The sequence below is a fragment of the Cyphomyrmex costatus genome, unplaced genomic scaffold (assembly GCF_001594065.2).
Source record: "Cyphomyrmex costatus isolate MS0001 unplaced genomic scaffold, Ccosl1.0 scaffold309, whole genome shotgun sequence".
Lineage (NCBI taxonomy): Eukaryota > Metazoa > Arthropoda > Insecta > Hymenoptera > Formicidae > Cyphomyrmex > Cyphomyrmex costatus.
In genome coordinates, this window is record NW_017277221.1 from 627211 (window position 1) to 653123 (window position 25913).

The following is a 25913-nucleotide window of genomic DNA, read 5'->3' on the forward strand; positions in this document are numbered from 1 at the left end:
GAAATAATGTAATGTGTTTATGTATGTAAGAAATATATTAGTTTAATATAAAGTATATAATGTATAAGTGACTTTAAGCCCATTCTACAATCGCGTAAACATAGCTATAAGTGGCCGTAGTAAGAATTATCTAATCACAGTCCAACATTTTCTTCGTATTTGACTGGTTAATTCTTACAACTACATTGTTCAACTATTTACAACTACGCTTACGCAATTGTAGAGTGGGCTTTACACACACACACACACACACGCGCGCGCGCGCCCGTATACACATTTATGTATATATATTCTCAAATAGTCTTAAACATCAGTATAGATTAAAAACTGTCACTACATATAAAGCTATTTCTTTCAATTATAAATTAATGAATTATAACGTTAGTTATAATTAATTGACAATATGAAATACTTTTCGTTTTTATTTTTTCATTTTCTTTTGTGTCTAAAACAGTGTACAAAAGACAGTGTAAGCTACGCATTACATTTGTGATATAGATTTATGTACAAGTACTCGTACTTTGTTTTTTTTTCTAAGAACAATGTTTACTAAACATACTATTCTTTTTGATACGCTATATAAAATATTAAAAAAATGAGAAATTAAGTTTTTTTAAGATTTATTGAGCAAATCTTACTCATATGTTCAGTGAAATCTTTTTTATCTTATAGAGCAATTTACTATAAGAGCAAAACAGTACAAAAATAATAAAATATTTTAAATAATAAATTTAACAATGTTAAGAAATCAATATTATGGAATCCTCGAAATGCAAACAATTAAATTAAAATATTTAAATGGCTCTTTGGAGTCAGCGCAGAAGACAATGCGCTGCCTCCAAAAAGTTGTTTACATATTTTAATTTAATTGTTTAATAAATTTAAATTTGTATGTTATGCGTACATTGTGAAATATTCAATATTCAAGATCTGCTGTACTTTGTCTTATTGTTGAAACGTAAAAGGTATAACTGGTATAATTATTAGTTTTCACATAAAATATTTTATTATGAGATAACACATCTATTACTTATTAAGAATAAATAATGTTCCTGAATGCAAAAAATCAATGAAGTATTAAGTGCCTTGTAAATCAGAAATTTCTTATATAGTCATGCTTTTATTATAGACTTGTAGATAATCATCTACAGAAATAAAATATGTTTTGAAGCATATTCTGCATTTGTTTCCTAGATTTTTCTTTAATATCAGTTTTTTAAATACACGTTTGCACTTTGTAGATAACTTTAAATGCATGTCTGTTATATTAGAATTTAGATAGTTTTGAGTAAATCTCAAGTTAGGAAATGTGTACTAAAGTGTATTTTAATATAAGGACTGTTTGTTCACAAAAATTATACTTTATAATTATGAATTTAATGTAACAAAATGATACGAAATATAACAGCGTTATCTGCTCTAACGATATATAATTATTTTTTAGGTTTTGGTACATTGATATATCTGTTTTATTAGAAATATTTTATTATTTATTTTCCTATATATAATACGAAGAAATGTCTTTTACCACACAAAAAAAAAACTAAAATAATGAAAATATAGTACGAAGAGAATTGATAAAGACTATAAAAAATATTTGTTACATATTTTATGAGGAATTAATTGACTATATTTGTGATGATATATTTACTATAATCACATTACGATCAATAAAATAAGTTTATTTATTTTCTTAATGTATTGACGAGATAATAAAAATTAAATACAGTATTACAATTTGTGTAACTTCACTTCTACATTTGTAATAAAAAATTATTAATAAAATATTTATGTTTGTATATTGAATGTAAATCATTTTTCCTTCAAACCATTTATGATAAGGTAATGGGGATGCTAAATAACGAACTTAAGTATCTTCCTAAGTCAAAAACATAATTAATAAATTAATACTAAATTTATTGATGATAATATGCTAAATAAATTTCCACAATTTACTAAGATCACTTATTGTCAAACAAAAGACTTGAATATTTCCTAACAAAGGCTGCGTTCAGCAGAGAAAGCATTGGTCTTACCCTTACTTCCTTATTACATCTAAATGTATAAGCCAATCATATTCAAGAATTTTACAACAGTTGCAAAGCTGCTTTTTCTGCTGAATGCAGCCAAAGACATTCATATTTGAACAATATATCAAATATGATCAATAAAATGAGAGAGTATGAAAATAACCAATATTCTCTTCTTTCTATATGATTGGTTGAATAGAAAGAGATGGAGATCATTTTCATGTCCTCTAAGTTTTTTCAACAAATTTTACATTGTAAAATTTCTAGAATCATAAACAATACTGCGTATATAAACAAATTTTATTAGGAAAATATATTCTATAGAAACAAAGTATCCCAGATATGAATTTAATTCTAAGATAACCTATGGATAAATTATATCGTCTCATCCTTTGAATAAAAAGCTAAAAACCTAATAAATTTTAAAAGTAGTTTTATTTTCTAATAAATAAAAGTAGTTTTATTTTCTATAAATTAGGCACTAAAACATTCTGATGCCATAAAAATTATAACTATAATTAAATCGAATAAAAGCTAAGGCTCATGCAATTTATCAAACGATTTATTTTCATAAGATCAAGATTTGATAGGGGCTATGTCACAAAAAAAATAATTCAGAATAAATAAAAAAATTAAAATATTATCTGGAAAAAAAATATTGTGAAAACAAATATTGTTATCTGAATTATCAGAGGTTAATATTATCAACATCTTGATTATATCTTAAAAAAGAAGTCGATGATTTATTAAAATATATACTTGTTTAAGATACAGATAAGATAGAGATAAGTTCTAGTAAAATACATATATGTTATATTCGATCCAAAGCTTCTAACATTATGACGCTGTTGCCACGAATTACCTACAAATATATAATTTATCTTAATAAATATTAATATTAATTGATATCTAATATTATAAAAATATTCTGTTTTATACACATAATCTGCTCTTTCATAAAAATAAATATAAAACCACAACAAAACTTACCACCATTCCTATATTGTTCTTAGTACCATCCTTGCATTCTTCTATACTTTCATCTATAACCATGTTCATGAATGGATCAAAACCTCTTAATATTCCAACAACGCGCCGGCCCCCATTCAACTTTACTGAAAGAGTTTTGAGTGAAATTAAAGAACAAAATATTTGTTACTTTCTGCTAAAGTAATTCTTGCATGTTTTATGAAAAACCCATAAAATTGTTTTAATTGTGTATGCTTACAATTAGCCTTTTTACAAATATTTTATATTATAAAAACTATGTTTACATTTATTCTATAAAAATATTCAGAAAATATTTCTTTGAGAAGTTATTACTTTTTATCCAGAAAATCTTTTTGAGTGATTAATATTCTGTGATTCAAGAGTCACTACACCAACTTAACCTTTTAGCAAGGCTTATTTTTCACATATCTCAATCTTTCTCTTGGAAACATAATTTTAATTTTACAGTACATTTTTGCATTATTACTTACGGGATAGTCTTTTATCCATATATCTGAAAAAAGTACAGAAACATTAATATAAAAGTATAACGTAATAAAAAGATATACAAGGAGAATAATAATACCGATAACGAGATCGCACTGGCTTATAAAAAAATATACTTCACTTCTTAAGTTCTGGTGGATGTGCTTTACTCATTTTCGGTTATAATAACGGAACCTTTAAATATCTAAATACACTGACAGATATTCACAAAATTGTGCGAAATGGTGCAATAAATTTATTAACGTTGTTTACTGGTGATACTAAACCATAGTATATACAGTAGCCAGTAGCGCAACTCTCATTTCACCTAGAGATCCTATAATAGGGAGTCTGACCAATGTTCTAGTAAGAAATAAAATGGCGTCCATTAGGGTGCAGTTAGAGACCCTGGAGTCCGGCCGAAGATGTCGTCACTCTCATTGGCTAAGAAAGAATATGGCGCGACCAATCGTTGCTGTTGAAATTTCCTTTCAAGCGCAGCATAATTTGAATGTGATGAAATCAAGAAGACTAGTTCTAGTCTTCTTGGATGAAATAATAAATTAAGAAAAACTTTCTATTTACTTGTTAATAATGAAATTATTTTATTAATAAAAATACAGATTATAAAATATATAAAGATGTTTAAATTATAAACATATAAAATATATAGTCAATGGCAATGCACTCTGTAATCAAATAACTTATTTTTATAATCTAATATATGTATATGTATGTACACGATCCTGTACCGACGATAGTTTGAAAAATTTACCTTTTGAAAAACAGTGTTGCTATAAAAATGCTTGTTTTTTTTTTAATACATTATATTAAAGATAATAAAAATATTAAAGATCTTCAACGACTCATTTTGGTCTGTTGTTTTGTAATATGTCTGAGGAGGGCTCAATCCGAGAGCCGAAACTTGTAACAACACTTATTTATATATATTATTTATCATATTTTTAAGTATATTTTGTTCGAAGGCGAATTAGTGTTAAATAATGTTTTTTAAGTTAATTATCGAAAGAAGTTACTAATTATACGTTTCATGTTTAAAGAAAAATCTTTTTTTGACTCTTATATCGCCCTTGTCTTCTTATTGTTTGTTTTTGTTTTTTTTTTAGCTTTTGGCGATTTGCGGTATTTTTTTGTAAATATCTCAATTTCTGCAAGGTGTACGTAAAAAATAAAAATTGATGCTTAGAAAATTTCCTATAAAATAGTAGGTTGTTAATTTATAAGCGATAAACATTGACCGACATACAGACGTTTGAAAACGAGACTTCATTTTTCCAATTTGGAAAATAATAATCTTTAATTTTGATGATAGCTATTTCTGGCGTAGAAGTAGCCGTATATAAGATATTTCCGATATATTGACGAGGAAACATTCTCATTTTCAAAATATTCGATATGCTTTTAAAAAATGATATCTCCGGAATTATCGATCGTACGACATTTAATAAGATCTCATTTTATAGGTAATTGAATACACTCTTTCGATTTTGTTATATGCGTTTTGCACGTAGATATGCACCTAAATTTGAGATATTCGCGAAGACAAAACAAATTTATTATACATAACGTTCGAAAATAAGCGGTCCCTTAAAAATAATCTATCTCGAGAACTATTGGTCGTATGAAGTACAATCACTAGAGAATTTTGTAGAGAATTTTATTATCTTTCTTTTATTATATGCACCTACTTTGGCCGTAAAATTAATAGGAAAGATGATAACCGCGAAAAACCGAAATTTCAACCCTTCTACGCTGGGTAATAAACTTAGTATACAAGCTAACTAATATTGGAAACTTTTCAGATATCATTTCTCTCGCCTAAATGAAGCAATTTATAGCTTGATCGGAGTTTTTGTGTTTATAAACCTTTTTTTGTTCTAATGTGGCTGGACTAGTCCCCATTTGGTGAAGAAGAAAGTGCTCTTCCATCAAAACAATGCACGGCCGGGTTCACACGTACCCGGTACCGATGACCAAATTCAACGAATTCCTCTACGAATTGCTTCCTAATCCAGCATATTCGCCAGATTTAGCCTCCTGCGACTATTTCCTGTTTCTAGATCTGAAGGAATGGTTCGGAGGAAAGAGATCACCACCAGAGAGCAGCTCATTGCCGAAACAGACGCTTATTTTGAAGGGTTGGTCAAATCATATTATTCGGACGGCTTGAAAAAGTTGGAGAATCGTTGGATCAAGTGTATCGCGCTGAAAGGAGACTATATGTTGAGAAATAAAAATGAATCAATAAAAAAAAATGTGTTTTACTATGTTTTTCTAAAAACTTATAGACTTATCGACTCGTATATTATTAAAATATTGAAATAATTCCATTTTTATTGCTTCTTCTTATTATTATTATTAGAACAAATATTAGAACACAATATTTCTAGTGTTACACATTTATTTCTTTAATACAATCTCCACTAAAATTGTTATAAAGTACAATTTCCAGAACGGAATATTTACAAAAGTTATTTTTTATAGGATATATTATCATACATTGTTAGCAAAGTAATTAATTCCACTTTCGATTGTTTATTGTTGATATGAAAGCAAAAGTTATAGCACAATGTCTCTTAATGTTATACATTTATTTCATCAATATGAACTTCGCTATAGTTATTATAAAGTATAATCTCGTATGTGTTACACAATATTTATTTTACACTAATGCAAGTAACTGGACACAATGCTGGAAAGAATACTCTCCTGTATAATCGCAATGCATCTCTATCCTATTTATTCTATTCTATTATTGGAATTGTAAATTTCGAAAAAAAATTTTTTTTTTATTCAAATCGATTTTCCAAACACATTAATATATCGTAACATAAACTGCTGATATATTGTTCGGAAAGGTATGACGCAATACATGTTTATAATATTTTATGATTACCGATAATAAGCGACGTGCGTATTTGATGTGATTCAACTTGCTAATTTGGAGTCGATTTCGATGAGTTTGCAATACTCGGCTCATACCTTTCTCGGAACATTAAGTTGAAAGCCGCCCGCGAACTATATTTGACTTAGCAAAACCAAGTTTTCGCGGGCTGCTCGTGTAGTCAGAAATCGGCACGTAGACCAGCACTGCGAACACGAAACAAAACCGGATGTGTATATTAGGATCTAGAACGTGTGTAAAAGCCGATCGAAAATACTTACAAGTTACTTGGTCCGGCGTAGGGCGGCGGATTTGGACGAATGTATGGGTTGCAGCGTTCACCGGAAATTCTTAAAAGTATATTAGAACATTTATATAAAAAATATTATAGCATTTTTGAGTGCAATAGTTTCGAACTTAACTCAGATCGGATTATTAACGTTATATGCTTTACTTTAGTTTCTGATTGAATAAGGCCATATTTTTGAGTTAACCTGCCTGGGTTGAATTCAAACTCACACTGCACTCGAAAACATTTTAAAACTATTAGTTAATATTGGTAAATATTTTTAAAAAATGTACTGTTTGATTGAAGCTTCGCTTTGGATTGCAGAGAAATGTGTAGGTAAGGCTTGCATCACACTACCATACAATGCGTTCATAGAAAGAGCTTTTTATTCACTGATATCTCTTAAGCCCATGTCATACTGTGTATATGGAGATTGAAGATTGTGAATTAAAGATTAGAATTCGAACAGTTAATCAGATAATTTATTTAATTTTAATCTGTTTTGATTGGTTGAATTCTAATTTTTAATTTATAATCTTTAATCTCCAAGTATTACATAGTATTGCACTGACTTCCTAGTAAGAAATGACAATGGAATCGACGTCGAATCGATGTCAATTCGACGTCTAATCGACATCAATTCGATGTCGATTCCATTGTCATTTCTCACTGGGTTAAGAAACATTAGCAAGTAAAAAGTTCTCTTAATTTGTTAAGCCTTTTAAATTCTTTTGACTTTTAACGTGATGTCTATCGATTCTTAATTGATACTGTTCAAATTCTTAAAAATAAAGTTTCTTCAAATTTTGTCTTCATCAGTTAAGTAATCAAAAGTGCTCTATATAAACAGTATATATATATAGCTACTATGTTTGCAATTATGTTCTTAGGTAATTTAAATGCTTGTAAAAAGTGAAGAAAAATTCACTCGACTTCATACGAATGCCTTTTTACAACTTCCACAATAGATTCGCAATGCGATTGCATTGAAGTGTGTTTTTACTGGAAATAATTACTGTATACTAGTGAAGTGCGTTAGCACATTCATATTTTGATTAATGAATCTGCTTGCCAGTTGCGCGAATACACATAGTGTTTTCTTCCTAAAAAATAATGTCCTGCTCTGTGCCAGCTACGTAATAAACGAGACTGATGATTTTTTTTACATTTCATCTAAAACAGGATCTTTCGAGAAAGAGGTTCCGGTGGGAAAAAATGACTTGAATATTCAATGAATGTTGTTCACGTTCATAGATTTCTAATAGAAATCGAAACCGGTATCATTTTGCACGCATTTGGATTTCGTTGTAAAAAGACGCACAATAATATGTACCATCTCGCCGCCGCCCCCCCCCCCCCCAGCGATTTGTGACAATTTTCTAATAAACAAGATCTTTAATCTGCAACAAGGCTGTAAAAAATTAAGCCTAATAATGCAATATGCTGTTTGTTTTCCATTTCTTGTTTTTTATCTCTTGTCTTTTTGCCTCTAAGTTTGTTTCTTCGTTTCTGTCACACCTGAGATAAACGTTGACGAACTTTGAAAGAGACAAGAAACACATGACAACAAACACGATTGTCATTAAAATAATCACAAAGAGGGAAAAAAGCCAAGAGGTAAAGAGCATGAAACAGAAAGCAAAAAGCACATATTAGATTAGGCTCTAAACTCGATGTTGTTTGTTATATTAAGCATATCTCTATACCTTGGACTTTGTGATAGAGAATCGTTTGGACTTGATGGTTGAGCTGACAACGACTTCAGAGTACTTCTCTCCGGCATAGCATAATGCACCATTTGTATTCCATTGTTTCCAACTGCTTCTCCTGGCGTAGATTCCCGCTTCTCTCTGTAAAAATAGGAATATCTCATTCCGTTCAAGCAAACATTTAGCCAAGCATTACTTTTCTCACAATCCGGATTTCACACGTTCATATGATGGAGTTTAGGAGCATGAATAAAATTAAAATCCGGCTTTGAGCCTGAATTAGCCGTTATTTTGTCGTCATAATTATCATATGACGAACATAAGTGTCATTAACCTTCATTTGTAAAGTTTTAAGAAGCGTTTATCAATTCTAGCATGGTTATGTTTAAATGTGTGAAGTATTATGTAACATGCAAATACGATAGAAAAATTTAACAAATATAAAACATTAAGGTAGTTAGACCCCAACTATGCGAGTCAAAGACAGACTCAAACATATTCTAAATTTAAATCAATATATATTATTATGTAAAATCTAAGAATAAAAAAACAATGTATTTTATACACTTACAATATTAAATCATGATGAAATAAGTTAATTTAAGAAAAGAAGGAAATTCTACGTATCACGTAGTACATAAGAGAAATTAGATCGTGGCAACATCACATTTTTACGAATAGACGAATATAGTGATAGGCGCTATTATCCTATTTATAATTTACTTTTTATTACCATGATTATTTCACTCTCTCTTTAAAAAAAAATTCTACAAATAATTTATATATTTTATATTATATGCTACCAAAGTCTCCCCGATATCAGAATCATCGCTAGGTATAAGGATTTTCGACTGTATGATTGATTGACATGGTCATTGAAAGTGCGACGTTGCCATATCTACTAGACTTCGTCAATTCTCGAGAGAATGTATAAAATCAAAATTTTTTATTGATTCAAACTTTAGTATCATATGGTGAATATTTGCGGTATTCCCAGATAACATTTATGTTGCATAAGATATCTAAAAGACGTCTTTTAGAAGTCTTATGTCTAAAGCATGTCTAAAAGACGTCTATATTAGATATCTTATGCAACATAAATGTTATCTAGGTTGTTACACACGCTTCTTCATAAATTCAACTACATGAGACTCGTTTTTCATTAACTTCTTACATGCGGTTCCGATAATAATCCGATGAAAATCCGTGTCATATCACAATGGCTCGTATTAATACCTAAATTACTTGAGACAAAAGTTTCAAGACATTCTTACATAATTGTACTTTAGGGTCTAACTACCTTAATCGCAAACAAATTTCGATATTATTTGATATTTTTTTTAATCCGATATTACGACTTACGCTAAACATAAAATTAATAAAGTCTTATAATAACGGAGTTAATAAAATCTTATAATTAATAAAGTCTTATAATAACTTTGCGAAAATTAGTAGATTAAAAATTTTAAATTATTTATGCAATACGACAGAACATACCTGACAGGTTGTTCTCTCAAAAGAAAAATATTAAACAGTTCATCGAAATATTCATCGGACTCCGGATCTGTCCTAGGAAAATAAAACATAAATATCTTTCGGTTTTCATCGCAGAAGTGCCTTTAAATAACGATTGATCAATTAATATCGTTAAATCTTGTCGAGTTAATATTAACGTTTGTATTAATTCATAAATTATGTTATAGTAATATTCATGAATTAAACTATGTACTCTAAAGATAAAAATTTATTCTTATATATATAATGAGACTCTGGCAATACTATTTTTCCCGCAGCGGCTGGTATTTTAATTACCATTTACGTCAGAACACAATAGTTGCAAGCCTCGGAGTCACGAACATATGTAAGGTAATATGATAAAAAGTAAAGAAACCGTATAAACACTTATAAAACTTTGTCAGGCATCATAAACATCCGTCATTAATTAACATTGTTAACGTGATGTTAAATTAATAAATCATATCCTTTTAAATTGTATTAATGTTTATGTTATCTGCCAACTAAAATATGTTTAATGTAATGTAAAGTAAAAATTTTGATATAGCAATACAAAATTTGTCAAGATTCAAATGAGGAAATGTTTAAGTGAGAATATTTTTCATTTTTAATTCAATTCTCTCGTAATTTTTGTTGATATGTTTATTAAAAAAATTCATTTAGAATAGAAAGAAAATAATGTCTTAAACTAAAGAAATCGCGTGCTGCTGTTAAAATTGTTTGTCGTACCATATAATTTTGACGAAAACTGAACTTCTTTTGTTATGTGGTAAGCTTCTACGACATTTCCGCATCGTATTCCGATGAATAGATCTTCTCTCTCTCTCTCTCTCTCTCTCTCTCTCTCTCTCTCTCTCTCTTCGTTCGCGTAATCGCCAGAACTTTTTAATGAGTCATATCGCGCCTATGACGCGCGAGTCCTGTTCCTGTTTGCGCAGCGCCCGCATTATCAACTGCGCGATTACCTTGATCGCGGCATGGTTTACCGGGCTCCCCTCGGGGAAACACAAGCAATTCGACAAAAAACGCGGAATATTGATCATGACTTCAAACAGATCCCACTGACTCGATGTCGTGGCTACGCGAAATGCACGCGGCTGCGTCAGCGTTGCGTCAATTGTGTCACGTGTAGCACGACGTAATTGACTTATTATCGCGAGACGCCGATGAAAATTGACGCGTCCTACGATGTATATACCCAAAGACATGCACGCACTCGAGTGCGTACGAGCGCGGCGCTGGACGTCGTCTTTGCGAATTCTTTACGAACGCGCCGATTATCATGCATAGTATATATTTTAAAAAAATATGGATATGGGTTTAACACCAACGGTGTTATACAAAATGTATTCTCTCTCTCACAGATTTTCCGTATAAAGTTTGATATGAGTTATGAGCTGAAATAAGAAAAAAGATCTTTAAATGCTTTATTAAGAAGTTATAAGCAAAATATGAAATATGTAAAAAACAATTTTATCTAAGTTTGCATTTCAAATTACCAAGTCAATATAAGCTTGGCATCGATGTAATTTTGAATTTATCATCTTTTTTACAAGCAATCTTTATAGGAGAAGATTTCTTCTGTAACCTCACAAAAAAAAAATAATAAATTCAAAATTATATCGTTTTGAAGCTTGTATATTGACTTGGGTGAACAGTAATTTGAAATGCAAATTTAAACTTGTTCTTTTTACACATTTTATATTTCTCTTATAACTTTTTCATAAAGCGTTTAAAGACCTATGTCCGTATAACATATTTTCTTATTTCAACTCATAGATCATATACTATTAAAGTTTGTATGAAAAATCCGGAGTCATCTCGTATAATTAATGTTGATATAAACACTAACATGGTGTAGATTTAATATTATGGATATGAAGTTTAACATCTCTCACCATGTGGTGTTTAGATATATAATTCTTACTGTGTTTGTATTGATATACACCAACATGATGTGAATTTAACATCATGGTTTAAAACCATGATATGAAATTTATGTTGATGTTTATATCAATATTAAGACGATGAAAGTTATTTAATATTCATAATGTTAAATTTGTATCTATATTTTTTCAAAGTGTATGAACAACCAAATTAAAAACTGTAAACGGAGTTACGCCGTATTTCGTTTAATCGCGCACCGCGATATGTTTCTAATTATAGACACATATCGAATCCGTCATAATATTCAGTGCAGCGATCTTGTTGAGGAAGAAACATGCCTTCAACTCGCTAATCAACATTCATCACAGTATATAGAAATTTGAAATATCGAACTCGTCGAAGTTGTTACATCTGTGCATATAATAAATGTAAAATATTTTACTTAAATATTACGATTCATATAATGTTTAACGTCACCAAACCGTATTACATAATTGTTACATTCCGGGTGATCGATAATGAACTTACAACTGGTGTGAGCTGTTTATAAGTTACCTCAACAGTTTTACTGCTCTCCGTCGCAAAAAATATTGACGTTAGACGATTAGATTAGATGCGATTTTGTATAATATATCGTTTGAATATGCATTAGAAGATTCAAGAGGTTTTGCTAAATATTTACGATGAATACTTCGACATAAAACGTCTAATTATAATAGATTAGCCGGTATCATCAAAAGTAACGAGTTGCACGCTGTGTGCCAAACTAAAAATGTCTCGCAAAGTGGCCGATAAAGCGACAAAAATACACTTACAAGGTTGTACTATGCACACTAAATTAGATCAGTCAATTGAAGTTGTATACCGTAGTAGAATTAAAAGAAACTGTTTGTATCTGTGCTTAATAACTCTACACTCAATCCTCCATCGCAGCAATGTGGGATCTTTTAAGACATGTCGATTTTTTTTATAGTAAATTTTAAGAAAATAGATAGCTAGACTCAATATCGCTTTCTAAAAAAACTTGATGATAAAATTGTATTTGTAAAAGGACGCCAATATCCAGTTGTTCGTTTCGTTACAAGGATAAATAGAAGAGCTCTCAATTATTCATGTTGCATAAAATTTTGTGCGAATAAAAAATTTAGATTTTTTTTTGTGTTTACATCTTTTTGACATTAATTTTAATTGGGATTTTAAGTCATAACATCACACGTCTAATATAGCTGCATCAATAAAAATAAGAAACTGCGCACAATCAAGGAATAGGAACAGAGAATAAGAATTTTAATCATCAAAAACGATGTACTATGGAATACTGCACAGTTTTTCTCGGAGAGATTGAAATTCTTATTTTTTCCTCTTGTTCCTATTCCTTGATTGTGCGCAGTTCCTTATCCTCATGAACGCGTGACGTCACGACTTAAAAGATCCTAATAAATATATTGAACATGGCCGGAGACATTACCGCGTGAAATCTTTATCAGGACATTACATCTCCTGATAAAGATTTCACTTTTAATGTAGCTCTTTTAGTGTTTGTACTATTATTTACTGTTGCAATTGTAAAATAAAAAGATTATCAGAGATACATAATTTATGAAACATACTCGAAATTAAAGAAGATTAATTCAAGTTGTAGACTATAATTGAAAATTTCACATTATCGATAATAAGTTAATATCTACTTGCACTTAATAATTTAATAAATTTATATCCAGGCAGAAACTTTTGAACGACACGTTTTTCCTAACAATTTTGCATGTATCTTATACATACAGAATATAAAAATACAAAGATCTTCAGTTAGAGTATGTTTTCATAAGTGCATAGAGAAGCCGATAGATTTTATGGTAGCACTTATGCGGTGACTTTGTAAAGTGGCTTTTGTAACCATTGTAAGCATCATTTCCGGACACTTCACGCCTTTTACAGTGGTGTAGTGAAGCCACGCCGCTTTTGTGGTCATCAATTGAAGCCTTTAACTGAGGCAGCGTTATGTCATTTTACGAACTTATAGGTATTATTAGAAATTCCCGTTCCCTCCCCATTCCACATCTTTTATTGAACAGATTTTAATATTGTGAGTACAAATTAGTTCGGTCCGTTTTCCAAAAGATGATCGCCTCCAAACAGTCATTTTTACGAGATGGAATTCGAAAATTGCCTGAGAGATAGGCAAAAGTAGTAGCCAGCGATGGACAATACTTTAATTAATCTGTTCATTCATTTTGTTTTGAAATAAATGCATTTTTGAATACAAAAAACGGACCGAACTAATTTGTACACCTATTTAAAAAAAAGGGAAGGATAAAGTTTATTCTTTAGCTAAACGTTCCTAGTATTTCAAAGAAAAAAAATGCGCAGAACATAAATGACCCAATTGTGTGTATTAAGGGTTAAGTATGTAAATCTTCGGAAATTGTATTAAAAATTATGAATGACACAATAAATCATTTTGCCAATGCATTATCAGTTTAACCGTCGCGTCGTTAATGGTTCGGATCTAAATAAAAAATAAATTCGACATTTAATGAGTTGAAATAATTATATTTTGTTTTTAATATGTATATGTGCTAAATATGGATATGTATAACATATGTATAATATAGTGACGCACATAAAGTCTATAATAAAACCATAATTGGGTCGATTATATCGCATATGTAAAAATCCCGATCCTATATCTATATTTTGTTTGCAATTGGTGTTTGTGTCACGTATGTAAATTACATTATCTTCTTCCTAATTAGACCTCTCGCTAAAGATTTCCTCAATAAAAACTTTTAAATCTGCAAAAAAAGCTTTAAATCCGCTATTGAAATATTTTTTGATAATGGTCAGCTATGTTAATATATAAAACTGTGTTTTCAATAATAGCTACTTGTTCTTCATTCAAAATAATTATTAGCGTAATTAAATACATTTATCATAAATTGGATAATACTTCCGTTCATGTGCACCAACATTAAATTCACTCACATGAATTTCTTATTTATTTTCTTGGTCTTTCGTGAATGCCACTTTGTGACATGTATTTTTGGGCGGTCTTTTTTTTTTTTATCACTGTAACATATTTTATCATTTCACCTTGTTTCATAGTATTTATATATTAACGGCAAAAAACCTATAATATATTATCTTATTTTTAATGTATTTTGTATTATAATGAAAATTTAATAAAGCATCATTTTAGACTACTTTTGGATTTATTAGAGAGTTTATTAATACATTATATGTATATGTATAATACATATGTTTTCCTTTGATTAAATTTATTATCATTTACAGACTAATTAGTTGTTGATATTTTTGTGCTATTCTTGAATTTACAAAAACAATTCACAATAATTTTGTTTAGCTAGCTCAAGACTTCGATTTGTGCATTCTTAGCCACAACACAGAATCTAGTATTGCGATTTCTTATGTGTGTTGTCAATATATAAAGAAAAGTTGACTGTGATGTCTATCAAAGCTATAAAAAATAGATATAAACATAAGAATAAAAAAGAAATAGATCTAAATAAAAAAAAATAATAGAGATATATGAAATAAATATTCCAATTCTAATGCGAGATAAAAATATGGAAATCAAGTTTTAAAAAATAATTTTTCTGAAATGGCAAATAATCATTTGAAAGTAGCTTTATAAGTAGCTAATTTTTCTCCAACAAGGTGTATCGAGTGCTTACATTTTCTCGTGATGCAGACAGAAAGCGGTGCTAAGAAAGGCGCCCAACACGAGAAGCAGTCCAACTGGTACGAAAATCGTAGTGGCGATTTCCTTGAAATAACTTCTAGTGGGTATGCTAGCTTTCGTTGAATGGGCCCACCGCCATTCTGTATGCTCGGAAATGCCCGAAGAGAGCAGATCCACGACGTTTGCGCTAGGGCCTCTTCGGGCGCTCTCATGCTGTAGACTCTGTTGATCTTCCTCTAGCTGTAAAAATTGTATTTTTTATTATGAAGACAGTATTAATTAACGAGATACCACAAAGAGGTAGCACGTGATTTGCGACTGACATTTTATGTAAAATCGAATGTGGAAATTGATCGATTGAGAGATGAGATTGCGAAAATAACCATAAATGTAAATTAAAAACGACTGACAATATATACGAGAAATATACGATGACAACACGGTCGAGTGAAATATACAATGACGTATTTGGAACTTGTGATCTCGCGTAAAGAAGCACAGCAGTGTCTCGCACCATGTCTTGGCGCCGAGACACTATCGTGTTTCCAGGCACATAATTCACTAAAAGACTAGTTTGCAATAAAATATTATATAATATGATTTTACCTGTTTTGTATTGTATTTTTGCCTACTGTAAATACGAATCTGTTTTTTTAAATTTGGTTATAATTCTGGAAAAAATAGCATTCAAGATGCGAAAATAATAATTTAGAGGATTTTTGCATTATTATAATACCGGCAGAATTACGTTTTTTTTTATTTTGCAATGCAATTACAATTATAAATCTATCTTTTTTTAGTTTTTTTATATTTAAATTAATTTTCTGCACATATAAATGAGCTAGAGCAGCCAGAAAGAAAGAGAGAAAGAGGAAACTAAAGAGCAAGTGAGATAGAAGTTTAGATGGCGTTACTGGGTAATAAGGGTGCCGTTCCATTAAGCACGGATCGGAATGACGGATCGGGTATCTCACTAGAATTGAGCATTCCGTTCCAGTTCCGTTCCGTGACAGTTTTCTCTATACCCGTCCCATTTAGCAAAAACGGAACGGAATGTCGCGTCGATCGTTGGTAAATATGCTTGATTCATCGATATTTCGTTATTTTGAGCAGTTGAAGCAATAACATACATATAATTTGTGCAATTATCTTGCTGATAATATTGTTGTGAGTTCTCTAAAATATTGAATTGTAACGGTAAAATATATTTTGTAACTAGATTCCTTTCCGTTTTTGCTGAATGGGACGGGTAGAGAAAACTGTCACGGAACGGAACTGGAACGGAATGCTCAATTCTAGTGAGATACCCGATCCGTCATTCCGATCCGTGCTTAATGGGACGGCACCCTTTACTCATTTCGCGCACTTCATTTTTGCCAACACTGACATCAAAGGTGCCGACAGAGAGTTGCCCTACTGGATATACTCTGGTCAAGTTTATGGTCCACAATGAGCATATTCGGCACCCGTCTTGACGATTGCTTTTTCATACCCAATTATTTGTGCAAAATTGAAATCACCAATGTACCATGTGATATATCTGTAACCTCAACCAGAGCTCGCGCACTTTCACTCGTCGATCAGTCAAAATAATATCATGGACTTTATTGATGATTTCTGGCGTAGCAACCTCAATTGGACGTCACGAACAAGGTGCATCACATGTGGAGGTACTACCAGATTTAAATTTATTCACCCAATTGTATACAGTCGCAAACGCTGGTGCAGATGTGCTATGAATATTATCCAACTCGGCTTTGATTTCTTTTGGCGTTAAACCTTTCATATATAGATATTTGATCACTGCACGAAATTTGTTTTTTTCCATTTTGTAAAAAATACAAAGGTTGTTCGCTTTAATCGTCTATAGAAATGGAACCTCTCGATGAATACCGCTTAAAATTTGACAGTAATCAGCTGAAAGATGCTACTTGTCAAAAAGTAATGTGACATGGCACTGCGAGTGCCCTTTGACAGATTTTTTAAGAACTTATTGACTTGCCCTCGTACGATGGTGGTGTGTCTTATAACTAAGTGCACACCATCCTTGTTTAGTATAATTAAAGATGTAATAAGAAAATGAGCTGCTTTACATTAGAGTGTTCTTTTTTGTTAAAATTGTGGTAGGGGTAGGACATAATAGAACAATTTGGTAAACCGTATCTTATTCAATACCTAAAAACTATAGGAAATAGTTACGTTCGTTCAAGCAATAATCCCAAAGTGTAAATTTATGGTCAGGCTGGTGTAATAAACATATTGATAACTTATATTCTCTAGTGCGTAATAGTATTGACACATCAATGTAATTCATACGCAATTGTGTTTGCATAATTTTGCGGAAGATAAATGATGTGAGTGAACATTACAAATAGCAAAATAGACAATCAATTTTCACGCTAAAAACATAGCAATTTCTCTCTAGTATATAATGTTAATCAATGACAAATGAAGTTTCGCGTATAGCATAACTTACTAATCTGAAGGAACACCAATCCAATCTGAACTCAGCCTCTCGGAAAAGTATCTCTACGCTGGTTCTCTTGAAATCTCTGGGGCACAATGGCATTTTCCATAACGGCTTGACTTCCTCCTGCAATTCGTTCAATTCCTGCGAGAACGGTACAGTACTACCCAGTCTCACGACGACTCTGAATAAAAGGATATTTCTTTTTAGCGAAGAGAAAAATTCAGAGAAGTATAATTTGCAACGAGATATAAAATATATTGATGTACGCTGAGTCAAGGATCAAGGAAGATTCACTCGAGAAAAAGCCATCGCTCGCGACATTACAAAGAAAACCTGTACTCTACTATCGAGCAGATCATATCGCAATATCCATGTCACACGGTATTTGCGTCATTCTCGTCAAGGATTCTTTTAAGTAACGCGCGTGGGATTTTTGCCCGTATGAGCGTGCATTAACAATAAACAGCAGTTAATGATTGCCTCGTAAATTGTTGACACTGTACCCTCGATGTAGGTCAATATCGCTATTGCATTCGGAAGGCTATTATTAATTGCCTTTCTTTTGCTAACGCGAATGCTTTATTTCAAACATTATCTCTATTCCAGTACTATATATTTTAATTCTTTAGAGAATACTTATTTTTTCGCGCTTGAATTATAATTCTGTTTGCACAGATTATATCTTAATGATACTTTCCAAACAAAACGTTTTTTACGAAAACGTCAGAGTAACATAAAAATAAATTATTATTAATTGTAAAGTGACTTTTACTATTTTAATGTCTTTTTAATGATGATTTATCTTCATTCTGCTTGGATTTAAGAGTATATCAGTTTTATAATCTCTACAAAAATTAAATGACTGCAATTAATTGGAAATTTATACTTTCCATAAAAACGAATGTTATATATATGCATATACAGGGTGTTCATTTGAAAACTTTCCAGCTGATTATCTCGAAAAATATAAAAGATACAAAAAAAGTCAAAACACGTATTCCATGATTTCGAGGAGGAAAAAGAATGGCATTTTTAATTTTTTATTTGGAGGGCGTTTTCAACGTAATTTGAAGATCAAATTAATTTTTTTAAATGAAAATGTATATTTTTTATTACAGGATCTTACTATTATCTAAGTAAAAAAACAAGTAACTTCTGCAGGAAACATTTTTTTATTTGACCACTATTTTAGGAGGCATTTAAGAAAATAGCAAAGTATAGTTACTGCATAAAATTTCATCATTTATTATAACAAATGTTTAAAATGTTCTCCGTTATTTGCTAAACAATAATAAAGGCGATTCTGGAATTCTGAATGAACATTTTGGAAAGTATTTGCTAGAATAGCTCTACATTCCTGTATAATTCTTTGACGTAAATCGTTGATATTTTCCGGTGGAGTTTTATAAACAACGGATTTTAAATGTCCCCATAAGAAAAAATCAAGCTTTTGTTAGATCAGAAGATCTTGGTGGTCATTCGATGGCTCCTCTTCTACCAATCCATCTCTATGGGAATCAATTGTTTAAAGCTTTTGTTAGATCAGGAGATCTTGGTGGTCATTCGATGGCTCCTCTTCTACCAATCCATCTCTATGGGAATCAATTGTTTAGCCACTGTCGAATTGGTAACACATAATGTGGGGGAGCATCATCTTATTGGAAGCACAAAAGTTCCTCATTTAACAACAATTCGCCATTTTCATCTTTTTGATTTTCAAGATTTTCAGTTATAAGTGCATCAATAACGTTGTCTAGTAAATTTAAGTAAAGGTTGCCATTCAGTTCGACTCAAAAACTCCACCAGAAAATATCAACGATTTACGTCAAAAAATTGTACAGGAATGTAGAGCTATTCCAGCAAATACTTTCCAAATGTTCATTCAGAGTTCCAGAATCGCCTTTATTATTGTTTAGCAAACAACGGAGAACATTTTAAACATTTGTTATAATAAATGATGATATTTTATACAGTAACTATGTCTTACTATTTTCTTAAATATCTTCTAAAATAGTGATCGAATAAAAAAATGTTTCCTACAGAAGTTATGTGTTTTTTTATGTAGAATAAAATCCTGTAATAAAAAATATACATTTCTATTTAAAAAAATTAATTTGACCTTGAAATTACGTTGAAAACGCCCTCCAAATAAAAAATTGAGAGTACCATTCTCTTTCCCTCTCGAAATCATGGAATATGAAATCATGGTGTTTTAACTTTTTTTTGTATCTTTTATATTTTTCGAGATAATCAGCTGGAAAGTTTTCAAATAAACACCCTGTATATATATATATATATATATAAACTTTAAAATTAACTTTTATTTGTATTTTATTAAGCTTCTTTTCTGTTCGAAAAAAGAATTTTTTTTCATATCTGCGAACTGAAGAGAAATATACTGTTTAGATAAAAATTTAAATTATTGTTTTTAATTTTAAAACTGTATCTCCAAATAATATTCATATCATAATTTCATTTGCAATGAATATGTTATGCTATTTGCGTATTCGAGAATTCACGTTGATAATCCAGAGTTATTAGACAAAACCCAATATTCGTAGGATCCAATGTCGTGACGCCCAATCAAATTCCGATCGCGGACTCTCAGTTTTCACTGATATACAACAGTGATATGATGTACTGATACGTATCTAAGGTCGAAGTGGCTTCTAAGACGCGGCCTTATCATCCGTGGAAACAAACTTCCACCAATCAGTCAGTTAAGTGTTCCGAGAGCGTGACGACATCACATTTACGTTGGAAATAATTGCCGTTAGCAAACTGTTGGTGTCATCGTACTTCATACGCGACGCAATAAGTCTAAAAGTAACAACTAGACAGTATACAGTACGTAAGATCGGTCAGCGTGTATATGTATAATCAATTTATTTTAGTCATGTCGCTCTCTCGTTTTGCGATCGTGGGCGCGATTTCGAGTTCTTGTTCCGTTGCACGATTATATAATTCTCAGAAAATCAGTGTCGAATAACTTCTGAGAAATCTTGAGAATAAAATACTTAGAGAAACGAAAGACTGGACAAGAATCCTTTTCTGAGAAGTTCAGATGTTCGGTTTATTCTGTCTATCCAAGTAGATTATCGCGACATCGAGAGTATTTCTGATATCTTTACGGTATCAATCATTACTTACTTAGGCCTGATTAAACTTACTGTTTCTTCTTTTAATTCTAAGAATTTATATGCTTATATTATAATTAGAAAAAGATAAAGAGTAAATTAAACCGAGATATTAAATATTAAAATAAATTGTTATTGAGAGCCAACACAGGATGAAAGTGCGTAATAAAATTTATTTAATTACAAAATTGCATACGTTTCGACCTTAGTCCAGAGATATTAAAGTTAATCTTACTACATTAGTGGAACCAGACCTTATGTTTGTTTTTCTATTAATATATGATAGATTAATTTTAATCTTGTTTTAATTTACTTTTAGAATTAGAAATCTCACTGTGGGATTAATCGCCCCCACTTGTCTCGTTATAGCAATTTCGATCTTTCGTTCGATCGTATATTTAAGCCTTCGACGTTGAATACAAAATACGATGACAATACATACATAGTTATTAACGTATTAAAGTGAGAAATGCGTGTTACGTCGAGAAAAGGTAACTTTACAATTATCCAAATTTGTTGAATGCGCAGCAATATCAGAATAATATCGGTTATCATTCATAGGAACGACCTGTAATTTTATCATTAATATCATTGCGGTTTCGTCACATTTTTTTTCGACAATACACCATAATGGTGACAAACATGATACGTTAGCTAATGAAACGGGAATTCATTCACGTTACAGAAGTGATCCCGCTGCGAAAAGTTTCAGCAGGCGAGGAACAAAAGTTTGCTATTCGGATGATTGTGTCAATCATTACACAAAAAGCAAAGCATGTGTCACAAAAAAAGAATAATAGGAAAAGAGAAATTCTTGCAATTCTTTTTATTCTTAAATGTCTTATTATATGCAACTTGTGAATACAACATTGGATAATCTTAGTCATGTTATACATATTTACAAGTCATGTGTATGTATATTCATGTGTATGTATATTATTTTTATATTTGACATGAAATTTTTTCAAAGCAAAGATATCTTTCCTGAAGAATAGCTGATTTGTAAAAAAAAAATTGACTCACATGTCGTTTAATAATGAACGATTTGATTTTATTTCAATCGCACGTAATGAATTAAATATGATGAATCAGAAAATCGAAAACAACGAATATAATCTGTCGACATAAAACAGCAAATTAAAATATATATAAATATTAAATTAAAATATATAAAAATATTAAAAAAATAAAACACAGACACTTATTCAATATTATTAGTAATCAATCTTGTTCTCTGATAAGATAAAAACTATTGTTTTCAATCTCGTGTCTGGAAAGTATTTAAGTATGACTTTGAACTGCTTCAAAACAAATCGATATCTCATTATGAAACTATAATACGTATTATTATAAAAAAATATTAATAAAAAGAGCAATGAGCCAAGGTAAAATACAAATGCAAAAACAACAAACATATAAAACTGTTAAAAATTAAAATAAAAAAAGTTCGTTCGGTAACCTCTTACCTATTGAATACGTAAACTCTTACCTATTAAATACGTAACCTCTTACCTATTAAATAATTTTTCAAATTTTTAGTTTTTATGCGGCTAAAACTTGTTGGAGGTTACTCAGGGTCATGACCTTGACAACATATGTCAAGGTCAAGGTCATTGAAGGTGGCTCCCCTAAAGTGAACAATTACCTTATTTTATATTGTCACTGATGATGGTCCAGAGTAAAGGACCGAAACGTTCCGACTCCGAATTGTATGAATCTAAATGTAAGATTTTTGTATTTTCCACGCTTCGTTAACAGCGTATGACTCTGTACAGCCATTTATATTCGTTTAATTTTGATGTTTTTTCAAACTGTAAAGAGTCTTTAATTCAATTTAAACTTACTTCATTTTATTTATTTATTGAAAGAGTCTCTAGTTGCAGGACGTCAACAGCGCCATCAACACGGAACAGAGTGTCGTAACACATAATCAATGATGCGAATATCTATTTACAGCACGCGATCAGTGCCACCGAAGGCGCTGATCGCGTGCTGCAAGCCGGTCGGAATTCGTATCTTTGGTTACGTGTGACTCGTATTATGTCTGACACTTAACTTTAAAAAAATTAATAAAAAGTTATTAGTTACCGATAAAATGTAACTAAATAAAGTTAAAAAATTAGGAGTCTAAAATGTAACTAAGTTAATTTAAAATTAATTAACTTTAACTTAACTTTTAACGTTTTAATTTAGTAGTACCACCCCTGGCAATAAGTATTTAAAAAATTGGTAATTTAACTTGTGTTGCTGCTATAGTTTATTAATTTGCGTTGTAAGTCTGAAAAAATTTCGGCGCGCATTTAAGGATCTACATACGTAGTATATAAACTCACACGAAAATTATAATAGAAGCATTCAATATCCAACTTAACCGTAAATGACTTATTCTCATCGGTATTTATAAATTAAATATATCCAAATAAGAGATTCGTATTATCTCGTTTTTCTCATCAAGCATATGAACGATAGCGTAATGTAGGAAATATAATAGCAAAATATTTAAGTATAAAAATAACCGTCGAATTCACATCTCTCTGTTTGCGGTTGATCAAACGATTAGTACGTCAGCGATATCGGAGAAATTGTATAATCTCGTCGTGACATGGCATTTATTTTCATCTCGATTTTCGTTCTCTTTACCACATTAATAAATTCTATCAAATTTTGTATCTATTTATAACTTTTAACTTATATTAATTGTATAATCGAGAAAGAATTAATTCATTTAAAAAATATAAATCATAGCTTATATTATTTTCTAATAATAATATATTAGGAATGTGCATTAATTTTAAAGGATTTTCAAGAGATGGCGTAACTAGTACTATATCGCATCGGGCTATATTGTTGCAACCTTCATGTCAAAGCATCATGTGGCTTTACTTTTCATATATGTCATTTTGCCGAAGTCTAAGGGTGCCGTCCCATTAAGCACGGATCGGAATGACGGATCGGGTATCTCACTAGAATTGAGCATTCCGTTCCAGTTCCGTTCCGTGACAGTTTTCTCTACCCGTCCCATTTAGCAAAAACGGAACGGAATGTCGCGTCGATCGTTGATAAATATGCTTGATTCATCGATATTTCGCTATTTTGAGCAGTTGAAGCAATAATATACATATAATTTGTGCAATTATTTTGCTGACAATATTGTTGTGAGTTCTCTAAAATATTGAATTGTAACGGTAAAATATATTTTGTAACTAGATTCCTTTCCGTTTATGCTGAATGGGACGGGGAGAGAAAACTGTCACGGAACGGAACTGGAACGGAATGCTCAATTCTAGTGAGATACCCGATCCGTCTTTCCGATCCGTGCTTAATGGGACGGCACCCTAATCAACATTGTTTTTTTGAGCATTGAATATGTCGAATTTTGTACCAACAAAACGCAATTTGCGAAAAGCTTTGCTTTTTTGCTTCTATTTGAAGAAAAGTGCTGCTGAAAGTCAACGAATGCTATCGGAAGCTTATGGTGATCATACTCCATCGATTTCAACACGTTAGCATCTCATCTTTAAAAACGTTTTTCTTTGCACGTAATTCGACAGAACTATTGACGAAACCGATCTAGAACTGTAGAACTATCGTGGATGCGAGCAGAACTGATGTCATTTCTTGCGATGCTAATATATGATATGCCAACTTCATAGACGTTATTATGAGTTGCTTCAACCTAGCGAAACCATTACTGGGGACGCTACTAACAACAATTGATGCAACTGAGCTGAGCATTGAAGCAAAAACGACCAGATTCTGCGAAAAGACATGACAAAGTGAATTTCCAGCACGACAACGCTCGGCCACATGTTGCGAAACCGGTCAAGGAAACATCAGAAATGCTTAACTGGGATGTCCTAACACTCCCCGTATTCTTCAGATATTGCTTCTTCACATTACCACCAATTCGATCAATGACTCATGACCTGTCTGAGCAGCGTTTTCATTCTTATAAAAATAAAAAAATGTGTCAACTCGTGGATAACCTCAAAAGATGTGTCGTTCTTTCGACGTGGAATCCACCTATTATCAGAAATATCGGAAAAAGTAGTGGCTAACAACGTTGAACAATATTTGAACGATCAATTTGTAACTATTTTTTCACAAATAAAGCCGTATTTTTACCAACAAATCTTTTAAAATTAATGCATACTCCCAATATATATATAAATAAAATGTATGAATTATATTTTTTTAATATTTTTTTATATATTATACAACACAGCTTATGAATGCGTTTAGCAAAAAAAGTAGCTTTGCAATTAAGTTGTAAATGTCTGGTCCTTGTCTTTAGTTTCTTTTGATGTTATTTTTGTTTTCTACTTAATGCAGAGGGGTGCCTTCCGAATGAACGTCCAGACGACAACTTTTCGTCCAAAACTGTTCCGTTTACCAAGATGTGACGTCATAACCGCATTCTGTTTTACAATTTGCAAACGCCCGGACGACAACTTTTCATCGCGCTCGAGACTCCGCCGAGAAACGTCTCGCATGCGCAGAACGACATAATGTAATAAAACGTGATGATGAAATATATGTAGAAGTGTGTTGTAGGTTAGATTAGGTTATATTCCATCAGTTTTATATATTTAAATATATAAAACGTAGGTAAATGTGTCGATGAGGGGACCCCCCCTCCAATGACTTTGACCTTGACATATGTTGTCAAGGTCATGACCCTGAGTAACCTCCAACAGGTTTTAGCCGTCGCTCGTCCTTCGTTAAAAAGTTATTAACAATCATATTTTTAAAATAAACGTATTATTTCTGCTATACATGTATGATATGAAGTACT

At 31.1% G+C, this 25913-nt stretch overlaps 2 protein-coding genes across 4 annotated transcripts in view; both read right to left on the reverse strand.

Moving 5' to 3' along the window:
- Nucleotides 1–2770: 2770 nt before the first annotated feature.
- Nucleotides 2771–3835, reverse strand: SNRPG (small nuclear ribonucleoprotein G). The gene is made up of 4 exons (XM_018542196.1): nt 3649–3835; nt 3512–3534; nt 3021–3145; nt 2771–2892 (listed from the first exon to the last, which is right to left on the reverse strand). Exons 1-4 carry the CDS (start codon nt 3678–3680, stop codon nt 2842–2844), a joined length of 231 nt encoding a protein of 76 aa, XP_018397698.1. The 5' UTR covers nt 3681–3835; the 3' UTR covers nt 2771–2841.
- Nucleotides 3836–6116: 2281 nt separating this feature from the next.
- Nucleotides 6117–25913, reverse strand: part of Scgalpha (sarcoglycan alpha) — a 27734-nt gene continuing 7937 nt past the window's right edge. For 2 of the 3 annotated variants that reach the window (XM_018542191.1, XM_018542192.1), the window contains exons 7-12: nt 17988–18162; nt 15504–15751; nt 9907–9978; nt 8407–8550; nt 6693–6761; nt 6117–6617 (exon numbers count right to left, since the gene is read on the reverse strand). In XM_018542191.1, the coding sequence (XP_018397693.1) occupies nt 6593–6617; nt 6693–6761; nt 8407–8550; nt 9907–9978; nt 15504–15751; nt 17988–18162 (733 nt within the window). In that variant the 3' untranslated portion in view covers nt 6117–6592. The remainder of the gene's footprint in view (nt 6618–6692; nt 6762–8406; nt 8551–9906; nt 9979–15503; nt 15752–17987; nt 18163–25913) is intronic. The other variant, XM_018542193.1, reaches the window with a different exon arrangement.

Coding starts and splice junctions, on each gene's coding strand:
- SNRPG (XM_018542196.1), bottom strand. CDS start 3,680: ATGAGTAAAGCACATCCACCAGAACTTAAGAA. Junction 3,535..3,648: donor CATCCACCAGAACTTAAGAA/GTGAAGTATATT, acceptor TACTTTTTTCAG/ATATATGGATAAAAGACTAT. Junction 2,893..3,020: donor AGAACAATATAGGAATGGTG/GTAAGTTTTGTT, acceptor ATATATTTGTAG/GTAATTCGTGGCAACAGCGT.